Genomic DNA, 16,618 nt, shown 5'->3' with positions numbered 1-16,618 from the left:
ATGTTGGCATAACTGAATGTTATTTTTTGCACCAAAACAGTTTGGAGTTCTCATTATTTATTGGCTATCATACTACTATTTTACTGGTTCAGCCCACTTCAGAAAAAATTGGGCTGAATGTTGCCCCCGGAAAAAAATGAGTTTGACACCCCTGCATTACAGTAATGAAAAAATTGATTGATAATAGAGACTAGGTGAAAAAAAAAGAGGTCACAGAATAATTCCAATGGATTATTGTGCAGAGTGATGGATACTATGTGTGGTGCATTTTCAAGAAAATGTACTGTCAGAATTATTTATAATTTAAAGGTAAATTCATTGGAATAATCAATATTAATCAGCAAGTTTTCTAAACTTTAAACCGTATAAAATCATTTCCTTAAGAGGTCACAGAATAATTCCAATGGATTATTGTTCAGAGTGATGGATACTATGAGTCTGATGCATTTTCAAGAAAATTTACTGTCAAAATTATTAATGATTTAAAGGCAAAGTCCATGAAATAATCAATAAAATCAGAGCTGGGATCCAACCATAATGTTCTTGCTGTGAGGGGACACTTCTGACCCCTGCACTATCATACCACCCTGCTTACATCATTTATACATACTCAATTTTTAATTACTCGTTTTCATTTGCAAATAGAAAACAACATAACTATACAGTTGACATTATGCATGTATGCATTCATGCAACACAACATTGTACACACTTGTATATTTTCTTCACTAAGTCGCCATCACGTTGATGATTTCTCAAACATGAAAGATAGGGTTTGTTCTGTGATATATATAAAAACTTATCTGCTTTTCATCCTGCAAAACATCATACAGTCGGGGAAAAAAGTTTTTGGACACCCCATGCATTTGTGAAATATTGATTTAAGAATCACTCTTTAAATCATTTAACTCTACCAAGTATTGTTCTATTCTCCAAACTCACATGCTCCCTTCTGCACATGCTGTTCCATCAAGGTCAAAACTAGATGTTTCAGCACGATAATGAAACACATCCAGGACATGATGCATGGAAATTGTCAAGAATTTAGTTATTTTGTCTCGGTAATAAACAAAAAAAAAAAGCATTTGTCTGTCTGCCTCATTCAGCCACACCTTTTGAAAAACAAAAAAGATTTTTCCACAAAGTAATATTTGAGATATGCTTACATTCCCATGCAAATTTAAGGGATGATCTTAAATACGCTTGAAACAATTCAAATACTAATATACACAAACACATTCCTTGTTTTATTTTAACAGTTGTCTTTTTTATTATTTATAGACAGTTTCTCTCATGACATGACATGATACAGGCAGACACAAAACTATTACCATTTGCTACTCTTAAGCTGGTGATAAGGTAATAAATTGTCCCTCTCAAAGTGCAAACTATTGTGCTACAATGTCAGACTCAGAAGTATTAGATATTTCAAACAACTTTACTTGATTGGACATTTCATTACATAATTCAGAAATTCACCAGCTTTCAGTCCACATCTAAAAATGCACACACATCAACTTTACTTTCCTCACACGTTTATGATGTTATCCTCAGTATTGGAGGCACTATTGGTGTTGGAAGAACCACCGGAGAGGCAGAGATATAAATGGAAAAGAAGAATCCAGCTCTCTTCGAAGGGCTCAGCAGAGTTCCCAGTTTTACCTTTGGTTATTGTTGGGATGGACGGTCACAAAAGACACACTCCATCCCTGCCCTTTATCTGAACCGTCTTTAACCCAAACATAACCTTGCCTTGACGGAGAGACAGTTTGTTCAGAAGAAGGCACTGCCTGAGAGGCTAAACTCAGGGCATCTGCACACTGCTCCTCGGCAGACCTGAGCAGGTCAGTAGTTGGTCCTTAGCTTGCGGTTCTCCTCCCTCAGCCTCTGGACCTCCTCCACCAGAGACTCATTCACAGAGTAGTTCTCTATCAGACTGTGAATCTCATTCTGAAACACATCAGACAATATGACATCAGTTAGTTTAGGTACTAAAAACCAAAGAATTTATAAGCAAAGAGGGAAAACTGGTACTTTTTGGCTGACTCCCAATTCACCCCTTGGCCCTCCCCCTTACCCCTACCCCTCCATTTTGTGCATACACGGGAAGGGGTAGTGTTGTCCCGATTCTCAATTACATGGAGGGGAAGGGCTAAGGCAGACGGTTGTATAGCCCTCAAAACACTACAAAGGACCACACTACAAATGGAGGGGTAGGAGAAATTTCCCATAATTCTGTTTGAATCATTGGCAAGATGGAGGTAAATGCAACAAAAAAAAGTGCAGCAGTGTGATAAAAGAAACACAAATATACGTATTTTCCTCATAAACAACTTAATCATTTGATCGTCTGTTTAATGCTGTTTCAATGTGTTATAGACCATATTTCTGCAGTGTATAGTTGATCGCCACAAAAAGATGACCAAAGTCCATGCAACAAAGATGGTTACAGCTACTGATGGCATGGGGAATACTTTCGGAAACAACGTTTTCACATCTGTTTAGCGGCATCGATGACTGCTAATGACGTAACAGGTCAAAAGGGTTGTTCCATTTCATAGGAGAATGTTTCAACCCCTAACCCTTGCAGCTCCGTTTCAAGGGGTAGGGGTAAAGGGGAGGGCAAAGGGGTAAATTGGGATTGGGCCTTTGATGACACATTTCAGTCAAAAACATCTACAGACCCATAGCTCTCTACTGATGTTAACTTTGAACAAAATTTAGGATTCTGAATGACGTTCTCTTTAATGCACCACAGAGAGATGACTGAAGTTTCCAACATTAAATTAACATTAAGAACTGACGGTGTGCTTCACTGTTTAAATGACTAAAAAGAGCACCCTCACACTGACAAACATTTAACATAAAAATTCAGAATAAACCTGTAAAGTTTTAGGTTTGTGTTGGTTCATACCAGCTGGATGCAAAACTGTCGGACCATCTCGACCTGGAGATTGAGGATGTCTTTATGACAGGCATCCCTGAAGAAAAGATCAGATATAGACAAGATGATATGTTAAACACAGATACATACCAACACTTTCTCCTTAAGTCATTTCATTTGTATCATCCTATTAGGGGATAAACATTTGGTTCAAAGGTTAGGAACAGACCTAAAATCCTCTAGTGTTTCATGAATCATGTTCTGGATGAAGTGCATCTGCAGGGAAGTGAAAGGAGCAGCTCCACTCTGTCCCACCACCTCTGCGATGTTCTGGGTGAGGGAAGAGGAAACAGCAGCTGACAGAGTAGGACCTGAAGACACAGAGGGCCAATTTAAAAACAGGGCATCAGAACTGACCAGTTACAACTTTAAAGTTATACCATATGATGTGGCATTTTTACACTTTTCTTTTGTCATTTTAAAATGCTCCTAATAAGCGTGTGTCAAACTAAAATGTAAAAGAAATCCACCAGGTTGTGAAACTCAGAAATGTTTCATTCTCATATATTTCTGATAAAAGTCTGACCAATCATTTTATTCGGTCCGAATAAAATAATTGGCGGAGCCTGGCTGAGCCTCCTGTCAGTCACCCGCCACTGCAGTCCCGCATCCGATACTGGTACCTCTGAATCTGACATGTCACTCGCGCTGCTTCTCCTGTCACTGACCGCAGTGTCTTGTCTAGGGCTGTGAATGGATGGGACTCAAATGCCCGGTTTTGAAGGGAAAACATGGATTTATTAACAGAAACAACAACCAAGGGGAACAAACAGAATAACCCGACTGCAGCAGTCAGAGTCCAGTGAATGAAGGATGGAGATAAAAGTCCAGGAGTCTCCACAGACAGGTCTGCACAAAGCTACATTTTTACGACAGCGGGACTCTGCATACATGTGCTGGGTGTCACACAGTGTAGGATTATGTAGAATGATAAGTGCATGGACTATGATACCTCAAATGTCCATGGACAGTGGTGGAGTCCACGTGCTCATGGTAGAGCCCACTCCGCCCAGGTGATGAGGTGCAGTGAAGACAATGACCCAGCGCTGCACAGACCAGACCCTTAAATACGGGGCCTCCTAATGAAACAGGAGCCGCTGCTGTGCAGCAGGTGGATGATGTGTCTGATTGCTGAGGGAGGGGTCCGCGGCCACACCGAAGCGGACCAGACCTCCGCCTCCACCTCCACTGTGCACATCAGGTGAGAGGAGGGGAGCGTCAAAACTCAGGTGGGGGGAAGTGGGCAGGGCTTTGGAGGGAGGCGGGTTGTTCATGTTCAAATTTTTGCTAAGTGCTGTGAGACATGCCACATCTGTAGGTATAGCTTTAAGTAGTATAGTATAGTACTTTAAATGTTCACCCCATCCCTTCAAGTAAGTTGTGTTGTAGGCTGTGTTGCTGCTCACTCTACCTGCAGTAGGAGCTGTGCTGGTGGACGGGGTTGCATGGACAGGGGAGTCGTAGCTGAGCTGTGTCTGAATGCCATCAGCTCTTCTGAGACTGGGCTCTGGTGTGAAGAAGGGTGGTGCTGGCTGGCTGGAGTGAATGGTCTGTTGGGATGAGGTGGGGGTGGTTTTCCCCTCCCCCTCCAGGCTTGAACTGCTGCCTTTGTGAGGCTATTAAAAAAACCCAAAGATTTTAGCAACAATTAGAAGCAGAAATGTATGAAACGAAACAAAAGAATGGAAGAACAGGAGTGAAAAATATTTTATTAAATGAAATAAAAATGATAACTGAGACTATTATGTGTTTACAAAACTAACACAATAAACATAGAGAAATGGCTTTAGTTTTCATTCTTCCTAATTCATTTAACACCTTACGCATCTGTGTGACCTATCCATGCCTGGCTTTGATCTGGCAAAAGTTGAAAATTTTAAATTCCCATTTGGAATTACATTGAACATGACTGTGCATGCCTTACAGCTTTTATTTGACATACATATTTTTAATTTAACACCTAAAAATACCCCTAAACTAAAACTAATTTGAACTAAAACAAAAAGTCAAAATGACGTAAAAATATAAAGTGATAGAAAACACAAAACTTGTAAACTTACAGCAAAAGCAACATGTGTCGAATACTTCATGTGAAAGTACTGTACCTTTCTGGTGTCACATGGCTCAGCTGCAGAAGCAGAGACACTCTCCTCTTCTTTGATTGGCAGAGGTGACATGAAGGCAGACAGTGGGTTGTAGCGTCCTCCAGAGGCTACCAGAGGCGTTCCCATAGATGTTCCTAGTGGAGTTCCCAGTGGAGTCTTGCGATGTGAGTTGGAACCTGAATGAGGGTCTAAAGCAAAAGATTCCAGTCCTCATAAAAATTATAATATGCCAACTTTGTGGAAAATAGCCCTAGAACCCCAGGCCCTAGAACAGCGCTTTACATATCTGCAGAAATTAGATAAACTTCAATCCAGTACATTAGACAAATTTCACCCAGCACTATAAACAAGTTGAATGACCAGAGTGAATGAAATCTCACCTTCTCGGACGGGGGAGAAGATGTCCAGACTGGCTCGACCTGTCAGCTGCTTACCCTCTCCTTCTCTGGACATCATCTCCAAATTAGTGACTATTGAAAGACATCATTACGGTTAGCTCAGAAATAGAAACATTACCAAATCAGGCTGTATTGAGCTGAGAAGTGATCTGCTGCTATACCATGAGTTCTTCCAGTCGGTGTATCTGCAGCCAAACCCTGGGAGTCTGGACCAAAAATTGTGAAAAGAAAAAAAATATGAGTTTGAATAAAAACTTCACAACAAATAAGAAAATTATTTTAAAGTGTACTTGACGTTCTCAAACATTTTATAGACTGTGTCCAATGACAGAGAGAGAGACCAAGTGTGTCTAAATGCATGGACCAGTAATGAGACTGCAACCTTCGCCCACTGTTCACTGAGGCTGTGATAAACCAAAGCCTGGTTTGGGAGGCTAAATTGATTAAATCCTATATCTAATTAGCAAAGTTTTAAACCGTGTTGATGAAGAACCAACACTTCATATTCACATAACAGCAGTGGACAGTTAAAATTTGCAGCACGTATACAGTACACTTCTCTGTGTTGCTGGGAAATGTAATGCAGGTCACACCTTCCCTCGCAGGAGAGAAGATATCTAGACTGTTTCGTCCGATGCTGCTGAACTTCTCCACAACAGGAGGCTGCTCTGTTCCCTGATGTCCTTCAGCCTCTCGAGACATCACCTCCACACCTCCACCTGCTACTGAACACAAAGTTAATGTTTACTCGAGTAAATACCATGACCACATTGCTGTTTGGTGAACTGGGGCCATATTCTGCATGGATGATAGTTGATTTCATTCAAGTATAATACAATGCAATGATAATGTGAGATAAACTGACCTGCACTTGTCATCTCTCGTTGGGGGGAGGAGCCTATATTGCGGGAGGGGTCTGGCTGGTTGCTTGACAATTTAGTAGATGATCTTTTACTAGTGGCAATTTTGGTAGGGCCCAGTCTACTGGACTGTAGGGAGAGAAAGAATGTGGTGGATGTGACAAATAGCTTTTAACAGGGTATCTGCACATTTTTTAAAGTAGAGAGGAAACATTTACTGATGATTGTCTGGATGTTGTCATTTGAAGTGGTGTAAACTTGAATGTAAAAACTACAGCCCTCTTCAATCTAGATGCTGTTTAATGCAGATAATTGGTAACAGTCTATTTACACCAGACGTATAGGTACAAAATTCACACATTATTTACAATAACTTTTGCAGCTGCCCATGATATCACAATGCAGTAAAATCATTTCCCTTCAATGCACAAATGTTGAAGAAAATATGGACATTGGAAATGCATTCCTCTCCACTTAATGTTTATTTGGTGGCTCATTCAACAAGCAAAGGTTGTACTGAAAGGATATCTTTATGATCATAAATAATAATTCATTTGTTTGGTCTTTTGGTACCTTGTGTTTGTTGGCGTTACTCTGGAAGCGCAGGCTGGTGACAGAGGTTTTGTGTGCCACAGTCACCCTGGTGGGGGCGCTAGAGTTCCTCAGGTCATACTGGTAGATCTTTCCTTGTGTGGATCCAACCACCAGACCAGTACCATCCATAGTAAAATCCACAGACGTCAGCGGACTCTCCACTCGGATGGACCGCACAACACTACGGACACAGTTACAGTGTATAACTTAAACAGCACAGTATATAACATAGACAAACTAAGTTATAAAGTTAGCGGCAGAAATTTTATACACCAGCAACACGTTGTTCTAATAACTGCAATTAATAAAATGTTAATCTAATGTTAATAAAAGGTTTTCCATTCCAAAATTGACAAGACTCACTCTAGTTTGCAACAATAATAATAATAATAATAATAATAATAATAATAATAATAATAATAATAATAATAATAATAATACATTTATGTTGTAAAATTGGTTCAAGTGAAAAAATTCCAGGGTACTGAAACATAAAGCTAAAGAGTTGAGTCAGACAGCTTAAGTCAAACCACATTATGGAAAACATTAGTATTTGGTGTGCTATTACACTGGTTTGAAAGCATAAATATACAGAGACACATGTATTAGTATGTGTGTACTAGTAATGAAGCCAAGACAGTGTCAATATTACATTTTTCAACAACACCCAGTATTACACATGGCAATAACTAATTGTAGTTACTGTTAAAAGGAAGGTAAAAGTCAATAAATCTAACCCCCCACCCCCACCCCCCCCCCACCCCCGATTGCTCAGTCTTACATCTTGCTTGCAGTGTCATAGCAGACAATCTTCTTGTCCAGACCAACACTGACCACCAACAGTTCGCTGGCCGGGGAGAAGGCCAAGCCACAGCCTGGGGCCTTATGAGCGCTATCAAAAACATGGAGCTCCTTCTGGGTATTGGAGTCCCACAGGACCACAGTACCGCTGTCTGAAACACTGCCCAGGAGAGAGCGCTTCAGCATGGACAGCCTTAGGTCATGGATGGGCTGAAAATGCACAAATGGTCAATTTGTTTTCACAGGAAACAATGGAAACATCATACTGGAATTAAATTGTTCAGTAAATCACAAATGTCAGCTCATATTTCAACATCTTGTCCTTAAGTTCAGCTTGTGATTAGGTGCTTTTGGGGTCAAGAAATATAGTGAATACAATCAAGATTTTTTTCCTGTTTGCAACACTTCAACATGTCCAAGATGGAAGAACCCATGATTCTAGCTATGTTTATTGTGGTTTGTGAGCATTAAAGTAAAGGGGGTGAAAAGGAGATATTCAAATTTAGTCTTTTCAGTTTAAAAGGCAGAGAATTCTACATGCAATCTACATGTAACTACTTCTACACTACCTCATGTGAATGCTTTGATATTACCCAGACTAAACTGCCTGCATTCCATTCTCCAACCAACTACACAGAACATTTATTGTCAAGGATGTGAAGAGAAAGTAATACTGAAAAGCAGAGAGTGAACAACAAATTCTGACACATTATTTGAGTAAGTATGTTTCTGTCAGTCAGCTGTGATAGTTGAAGGTCTGACCTGGTTGCTGCCATGGCCAAATGCTTTGGTGGATACGTTGGTGGTCAGACTGTGGAGCACCAGATCTCCACTAGTGGATCCAGAGGCAATGTGGCTGTCATTGGCATTGAAGGAAACACAGGTCACCTCTTCTTTATGGTCCTGATGGACAGAAGGAAAAAGGAAGTTAAAACTCGAGGATAAAGACTGCTGAATGTTCAGTGACTATACTAAATTTGTGAAGTCTTGCCTCTAGGGAGCGGTGCAGTCTTTTGGTCTTCAGGTCCCAAATATGAACACAGTGATCCAGACCACCACTGACCAGAAACTGAGATGATGAGCTCAGACACACACGTGTCTGCTTTTTCTGCACAAAGGAATGGAAAAGTGTTCATTAAGAGTCTGAATTAACCTACTAAACGACTAAACTTGAATTATGGGTACATTCCATGTAGGTGATGAAAAATGTACAGAATAAAAATAAAATAAATAAAGAGTAAAGGAACATTGTAACATACTGTATGATAACTGGGCATTTTAACTACAATATACAAACACAGTACACAAAAACAGTAATGCTGTGTGTGTTCTTAAAAATAGTGGAATGTCTTCTTAACAATAGTTTAATTCTCAATACAAATGTTTACCCCAGTGTAGTTGGTGTTTAATCTCATAAAGTCTCTTTCTCTAATGCCTGTAACTCCTATGTTTTGTATTTCTGCACTTACCCCCTCTGCTAGTTCAACCACTGGAACTGGATTCGACTTGAGGCTGGATACCACCAGTTTGTCTCCACTGCTGCTGGCACTGACAACATACTGGTCTGAAAGCACTAGTCAAGGCTGCATTTCTGTAACTGTGTCTTGAGAACAACTACAACTAATACAACAACTATGATGAATTCATATATTGTAGGTTTCCAATGAACCTGTTAGAGCAGTGATTCTTAGTTTTTACAGTGGCGTACCCCCAGAAATATATCTTTAGCCCTGTGTGTTCCTGTGCCACAGGTGTCTGTTTTTATTTTTCAAAATTTGTAAACAAAAACATATATTTAACTTTAATATATTAAGAATAACAAACCTTTATAAGTACATTTTGTGTGCAAAATATAAACTGAAGAGTGCCCTCTTTCATTAATAAGAAAAATAAATTAATCGGCCATTAATGAATAATGAACCTTTTATCAACAAAAAATAATTACTTATTTACTCAAATAAACTCATCTTAAATAACAGAAAATAGAAATGTTCTTAAAATGTGACCAAAGCTTGAGTGGGGCCTCCGAGTTTTTAAAATATTGAAATGAAATACGGTCAGGAGTGTCAATTTTATTATATGAATGTATTTAATTTCAAGTACCCCCTGGGCTTCTTCCAAGTACCCCTGGGGGTACGCATACACCCATTAGAGAAGGTCTGTGTTAGAGGAAGAGCACGATTATATACACAGTGAACTCTTTGACTGCATAATGATGATAGCTCTAAACTGTCTGAACATATTTTATGGTTATATTATACACTTCACCAAACTTAGAAAGAGTTTTTTTTTAGAAAGTTGACTTACAGCTGTGCTCTCTGTCTTGGTAAACCAACAAAGACAACTTCATCCACATTGGATGATGTGTAGCTAGCACTGATATAACAAGTCTTCAAATCAAGTTTAGGTCAGACCTCTGCTTTTGGTCTGTTTTTTGAATAAATGAGTAGATTAATGTTGGAAATTTACTTTAAATTTTACAGAGATTTGGTCTTGATTTCAAAACCTTTACACCCTAACACATTTAAGCTATGTTTTAATCTTGTGATTTACAATCTATGCTGTTGTCTGCATTAACTGTTATTGCACCCTATCTACTCACTCAGCAGGATACTGTTGGAGCTCCAGCAAGCTTGAGCAACAGGGTGACCGGTGTTATGTGGGTTGAACTGCTCTAGCGGTGCCATGGAAACCGCATCCCAGATCTTCACACAGTCTCCTGTTGACACCAGACGGGTCACCTCCTCCATAGTTACACCTGAAGACAGAGACACTTACACTGTACAGCAAATTATCATCAACATTTCTGAAATTCAGTTATTAATCTATGATTTTTTCCCTCTTATTTCAGGGTGTTATATGTGAAACTCTACAGATGTGCAGCTGTTTTGCCTAAGCCCCCAGTGAGGCTGAGCAACAAAATGAGTGATAAATTGCTTTACATATAAGCACCTGCAATAATTGCCATATTTTTCCAATACAGTCACACCAACAGATTTACAAAGTACTGAATATTTTGGACCATATAAAAAGTTCCCCTTTCCATTGTATTTCACTGGTTCTGTCATTCTAAAAAAAACAAAAAAAAAAAAACAACAATAAAATAATTGAAAATGAACTTGCAACTTGACATTAAGAATCTTTATCAAGTCCAAAAAATTGTTTATATGGATAATGTGTCCTGACTCGTCCATGGAAACTAAGCATGACACACACAACAATGTGATCGTCTGTCAAAATGATGAAGGTTCAAGATAGCTAATGCTAATAATAATAAAGCTAATCTCTGCTACTCTGTCTATGCTGACAGTTCATTTTCAGAGTCAGCAGGTAATCTTCACACTTAACCTGTGGGCAGCGGCTCTAGGCGGCAAAATATCTTTTTAAAATCCACATAAGTCACTGAATTCATAGGTTTTCATTGAAAACCAGAGTCAGCTGCTGAACCGATCAGAATAATTAGCTAACAAACTGTAAAGCTAACTCACCGATAGTTACTACAGACAATTAGCAGAGGGAAGTTTAAAAGTTATCAAACAGCAATAGAAACAGGCAAAAGGCATGAAACAACCGACAACTTGTAGGAAACAGGTCAAAGTTCTGAGACGCTGTCTAAAATGTGTTTTACATACCTAGGGTAGTTGAATAAATAACAGGAAAGATGCTGGAATTGTTGTGTTTCGTGATTCGCCTGTAGCCACAATAAACCGCCACTACGGAAACACAGAGGGGACAAACCTGATCTGACTTTGGTCTCATTTTGACATTATTAGGCTGAACATCTACATGCTTTTTACATAACATTATACAGTGTCATTTGAAGAGAAGAATGCACAGTTTGGTGGTTTGTATATTCCTGTTCAGTAAAAATTGCAAAAGTTATATAGGAGGTGGATATACTGATGTAATATCCATTTTTATTTGACGAAAATACACAAAGTAACACAACTAATGTATATAACAGCAATAGAATACATATATACATGTACATACACAAAGTTACGTGCCAAAAGAAAGACAGATGAAAAAGGAATAAATTATTCACAATAAAGTCTCACTGTAGAAGAACTGTATCAAATGCTTACTATTTTACCTGCATATTTGTCAGTATTACACCAGAGGAGACCTAACAACACAATAAATTGTTAAGGTCTCCTATTATGATTCCATATTCATGTAGTTATTGAGAAAAAAAATAAGCAAAAAAACAAAAAAAAAAATCAAAAAACTAATGCTGCTCAAACCACACACAATATTTTAGATAAAACAAATTACGTGATTGTTTTTATATATGTTATTGCCGGTTTAGTCAACATGAAGACTTCAAGATAATGAAGTATGTTGTCAATTATCGACAAAAATGAAAAATAAACCAAATTATACATATGAATGAGTAAAGAACCAATTGTCATCACTTGACCCAACATTGGAATTGCAACAGTGAATTAATGCATAATAAATTAAAACAGCAAATACTGAAGTGAATTCAACCATTCTCATTCAAATTACATCTATTTATCGAGAATTGAAAATGTGAGACTATTTATTTGCATTTTTTAATAGAAGATTTTTCATGGTGTTACATTGACTTACAACACAGTGTTACATTTCCTAATAAGTTAATAACACAATGTACATTTTTAAATAAAACCTAGTTTTTACATTGGGTTTAGTAACAATAGGAATATCCAAGGACTTGATAAACCTAAATTAAAATTCCTAAATTAAAAATCAAATTAAAAAATAATTTAATTTAATTTAATGTTCGCAGTCGTAACTGCAGGTTCTCTTGTCTGTCTATAGTCGGCAGTATCACAACACCCCTACTTCCGGTTTAACATAATTATAGGACGAGAAGAAGAAATCTCCCGCCCCATCCGCTCTTCTGTTTTAAACCGCGGCGGGACTTTTCTGTCTGTTCACTTGGGCTGTGTTGAAGGTGCTCAAACATCATTACACTAAAAACACCACGACAAAAATGGTGAGGACTAAAGCCGACAGTGTTCCTGCAACTTACAGAAAAGGTACAGTAAGAATATTTCACATTCTCCAGTTCACCTGTGCTTTAACACAGCCGTTTATGTTAAGTCTGTTTGACGTTCTGCGGATTTGAAGCGCACTCCACCTAAATAAAGAGGACAGTTACATGACGTCATTTATTTATTATACTGGCAGTTTTTGTCAGAACCTGTGTCACACACATTATAAATAACCCGAGTTGTCGCATAAAAACAGCAGCTTGTATCAACTGTGAATCGTGGAAAATGACGTCTCCCGCCAACCGGGAAACTGAAAGCGGAATTCTTGGTTTGAGCCAAAGAATTGAGTTTTAAAACATAGTTGAACTAAAATACTCAAATACAATCGTGCTCTTTCTACATACATCTCTGACAAGATCACATTTTGTTTCGCATTTGGCGTCTTAGTTTCCGCAAACTGGCGCCAATTTTTAGCGCCGCAGTGTGGCTTTGTGCGGATACAGCTTCAAATTCCTCTAAAAGTTTAAATGATTGTAGATTTATATATTTTAAAGAAATGTACCGAAATGGGACATGATCTGGTATAAGCTCATTAACTCTTAATGTCTTCAGATGAATTCCACACATCAGCTTTTGGCTGTTCAGTGACCACTGCCTGGAAACACCCATCTGAACCCACTGCTTTAGTCTAAACGCACATTCATCATCTGCTGACAAGTTTATTCATATTTTTACTGTCTGCATCTGTTAAAAACATGGCCTAGTAGTAGTTGCTGTTTTTCCCCCTTATCTGATGAAGCGTTTCTAAGGTCCAGTTTCTCTGCTTCATTACATAATCATTCACATGTTTTGGTTTCGTTGCAGCTGTTGCAGCCGCTGCACCCCGGAAGTCTCTGGGGTCCAGTTCAGCGAACTCCGCCTCCTCTTCCAGCAGCCAGTCCTCTACACCTGGTCAGGTTAATTTTTATAGATTTTACTGCATGCTTCTATACTGGTGAACTCTGCTGAACAATAACATTTGTGATAAACAATAGTGATATGAGTCACTGTAAATATAATAATCATAAAGCATTATTTTCATTTATAGGGAAGGGCAAATATGCTGGTGGTAACCCGGTGTGTCCCCGTCCCACCCCCACCTGGCAGAAGGGAATCGGAGACTTTTTTGGTGGTCCCCCTAGGAAACCGGAGAAGGAGAACAAGAAACCTATAGTGGAGGATGGTGAAGAGGCCGGAGGCAGTGGGATGTCAAAGTCAAGCAGAAAGTATGTTCACCTGCTAAGTTATTAATCAGGCTGTTGATGAGTCCTGCTGAGGAGCAGCTGTGTTTCAGCCCCTTTTGTGTTGGTTTGGAGGTGTAGTTTATAGACTATTGTTACGTAGGTAATAACACGGCTAAAGTTCCAAGGTATATTTATACAGGTAAAAGATGTGGTTATTATGTTTTTGTTCCCTGCATGATCCATAACTTGATAATCCTGCCAGTTAGTGTGTCTGAATAATGCCTGACAGCTGAGATGATGATTCAGTAGATAAAATAAGGGAGGAAAGCTCATCTTTTTTTAATGGCAGTTGGGGCATTTTTTTAGTATAGATTCCATGAACTCGTGAGCTGTATATGAATGCAGCATTTTGGAAGTCAGTCAAAACAATGGAGCTTTCTGAGTTTGAGGTATAAGATCTGCACCTCTTGGGGTTCTCTGAAATCTCAAGAACAGTTTGAGGGAATTCCTTCAAACTTGGTACATCTTTAACTTGGTTGTAAAGGCTGTCATGATTTAATGAAGCATGTTCATAGAGATAAATGCATGTTAATATATCTGATTAGCTCAGGAGTATTATTTTATTGAAAGATTATTCTGTTAAACGTTTACCTATGTGTGAGTGGGACACACCTGAGATTTACAAGGCAGGGAAAAATTGTGCCTTTACATGTCAGTTAGCGAGTTTCACGTACATGTTTCTGTGTAGTAATCTAATTCAGTTTTATTTGTAGAGCCCTATATCACAACAAGGTTGCCTCACAGGGCTTTACAGAGTTAGTTGGATATGAAAACAAATAATAGTCAAATAAACAGCAGATGAAGGAAATGGATTAATATCCTGGGCATCCCCTGACCTTCTTGGCAAGGAAAAACTCCAGTAATGGTAATAATAATCCACAGAAAATTAAATGTCCACCATTTATTGTTATCAATTTACTACTTTTTTTAAAGTCAAGATCCTGGTTGTTTCTGTTTGGTAGCTGCACAGAATTTCTTTGACCCAAGTTTGTCATTTGTCTGCAGATCCAGACCGCTGGCTATCGAGGACGAGGATGACGATTGAGGATCAGACTAAATGAATGATTTTACTGATGTTCATTTTTATCCTGTTATTGCCTTTAATGATTTGAATTTGCCTAGTTGCATTTTGATGTAAATCTGTACATATATTTTTACTAATTCACTTTTTGTTAGACCATTAAACTTTCTTATGTTTTGTAACTTGTGGATGTTTGCTTCTATATTTATATTCTTATATTGAGTGGACAGAAGCTTTGCATCCTGCAGCCTCTAATTTATTTATTTTTGTCACTGAATTTAGTCAATGCTTCTTTTAACCAAAATATTTGCTAACTTTATGAGGAAGGATGTCTTGCATCTGGTTTATATTCTATAGAAATATTGACTGTAAGCGTGTAACATTTTACTCCCTGTTATAACAGAAGTTATATCAGCTAGCTTAAACATTTCAAGAGTAGAGACCTATAAATATAAAGAATTCTGTAGATGAGGGTAAGAAATATTAAGAAGTGAAATTGTTGAAAATTGCAGCATTGTGTACAAATATTTCTTAACTTGGTCTCATTGGCATTGTGTCCTAGTCACATGTAAATGCTGCAAATTAAACCCCAACAATTTGAATTAGTGCATCTACTGAATGCTGTCTGATTTATGGTAGTCCTAACCATTTCCAGAGGTGATGAAAAGCTGATGGTACTTATCAAAGTCTTATTGTCTTGGGGTTTTAATGGTGAGGGAAAATCTGATTACTCGCAGTGCTGAAGAACCCCCTTTACTTATCCATTAACCTCCTAAGACCCACTGTCCACATTTGTGGACAAGAGTTTCACAACTTGATACAAAAAAAAAAAACTCCACCACAAAGGTCATTCCATAAAAATTTTAAAAAATGCATCTGAAAAAACTTGCATCATGATGTTTCCAATATAGGCACTTATTTAATTAAAAAAAACAAAAAAGCTTGTACTTTGCTGACATGTCCTGGGTCTTACGAGGTTAAGGCTGTAAAGGCATGTGTTCTTGTCTGAAACTTGCAGCTTAATGTTTTTATTCTATTGATGAAAATACAAAGAGGTAGATCGCTCATGAAATATGGAGGCAAATGTGAGTATAAAGAAAGCACTATTCATTTTTTTTTGTTTTATTGTGTTTTTATTAGATTCCACATATTCTTGAACGGATAAATACAACAACAAAACAACAATCAGTTGTGTGGAATTAAAAGCGGAATAAAGTTCTAATTAGACCAGTTACATATTTAGGACCACTATACTTTCACACATTTTGTGAAATCCTCAAAACATAAAAAGGGGAAATTGGACTAATTACACTGACTAAAGCAACTTTTGTCACTCTTACTCTGAAACTACTCTACACTTATTCTTTTTATGTGAACATTCTTTTAATTTCTGGTCTAAAATTGAAAAATATATCATATTTATAGGTAATAAAAAGATAACTATAACATCCCAAAATGTAATTATATATTTTAAACATGATTTCCACAATTTAGAATTTGTTGTAAATTTGTCTATCTTATTTGGAAAATTTCATATACATAAAAATAAATATACTAAAACACACCCAAATTTTAAAATCTTCCTATTGGAATTTGAAAATTATATTAAATCTTTAGAATGTATCTATAATAA

The 16,618-nt window shown here is 37.8% G+C and overlaps 2 protein-coding genes across 3 annotated transcripts; one reads left to right on the top strand and one right to left on the bottom strand.

The window, feature by feature from the left end:
- Nucleotides 1-1,101: 1,101 nt before the first annotated feature.
- Nucleotides 1,102-11,418, bottom strand: nedd1 (NEDD1 gamma-tubulin ring complex targeting factor). Of its 2 annotated transcripts, none has more exons than XM_030137406.1 (16): nucleotides 11,335-11,418; nucleotides 10,317-10,460; nucleotides 9,172-9,266; nucleotides 8,694-8,810; nucleotides 8,465-8,605; nucleotides 7,683-7,912; nucleotides 6,881-7,082; nucleotides 6,313-6,436; nucleotides 6,041-6,172; nucleotides 5,609-5,653; nucleotides 5,430-5,519; nucleotides 5,050-5,237; nucleotides 4,356-4,560; nucleotides 3,114-3,255; nucleotides 2,915-2,981; nucleotides 1,102-1,950 (listed from the first exon to the last, which is right to left on the bottom strand). In XM_030137406.1, the coding sequence occupies exons 2-16, from the start codon at nucleotides 10,450-10,452 to the stop codon at nucleotides 1,846-1,848; spliced, it is 2,019 nt and encodes a 672-aa protein (XP_029993266.1). In that variant the 5' UTR covers nucleotides 10,453-10,460; nucleotides 11,335-11,418; the 3' UTR covers nucleotides 1,102-1,845. The 2 variants fall into 2 exon arrangements, with proteins under 2 accessions (XP_029993266.1, XP_029993268.1); XM_030137408.1 differs by having other exon boundaries at nucleotides 6,041-6,169.
- Nucleotides 11,419-12,513: 1,095 nt separating this feature from the next.
- On the top strand, nucleotides 12,514-15,167 carry pclaf (PCNA clamp associated factor). The gene is made up of 4 exons (XM_030137409.1): nucleotides 12,514-12,726; nucleotides 13,546-13,632; nucleotides 13,769-13,946; nucleotides 14,970-15,167. Exons 1-4 carry the CDS (start codon nucleotides 12,681-12,683, stop codon nucleotides 15,007-15,009), a joined length of 351 nt encoding a protein of 116 aa, XP_029993269.1. The 5' UTR covers nucleotides 12,514-12,680; the 3' UTR covers nucleotides 15,010-15,167.
- The last annotated feature ends 1,451 nt before the right edge of the window (nucleotides 15,168-16,618 follow it).

This window comes from Sphaeramia orbicularis, chromosome 6, assembly GCF_902148855.1.
Source record: "Sphaeramia orbicularis chromosome 6, fSphaOr1.1, whole genome shotgun sequence".
NCBI classification, from domain to species: domain Eukaryota; kingdom Metazoa; phylum Chordata; class Actinopteri; order Kurtiformes; family Apogonidae; genus Sphaeramia; species Sphaeramia orbicularis.
This window is presented reverse-complemented; position numbering and strand designations above follow the sequence as displayed.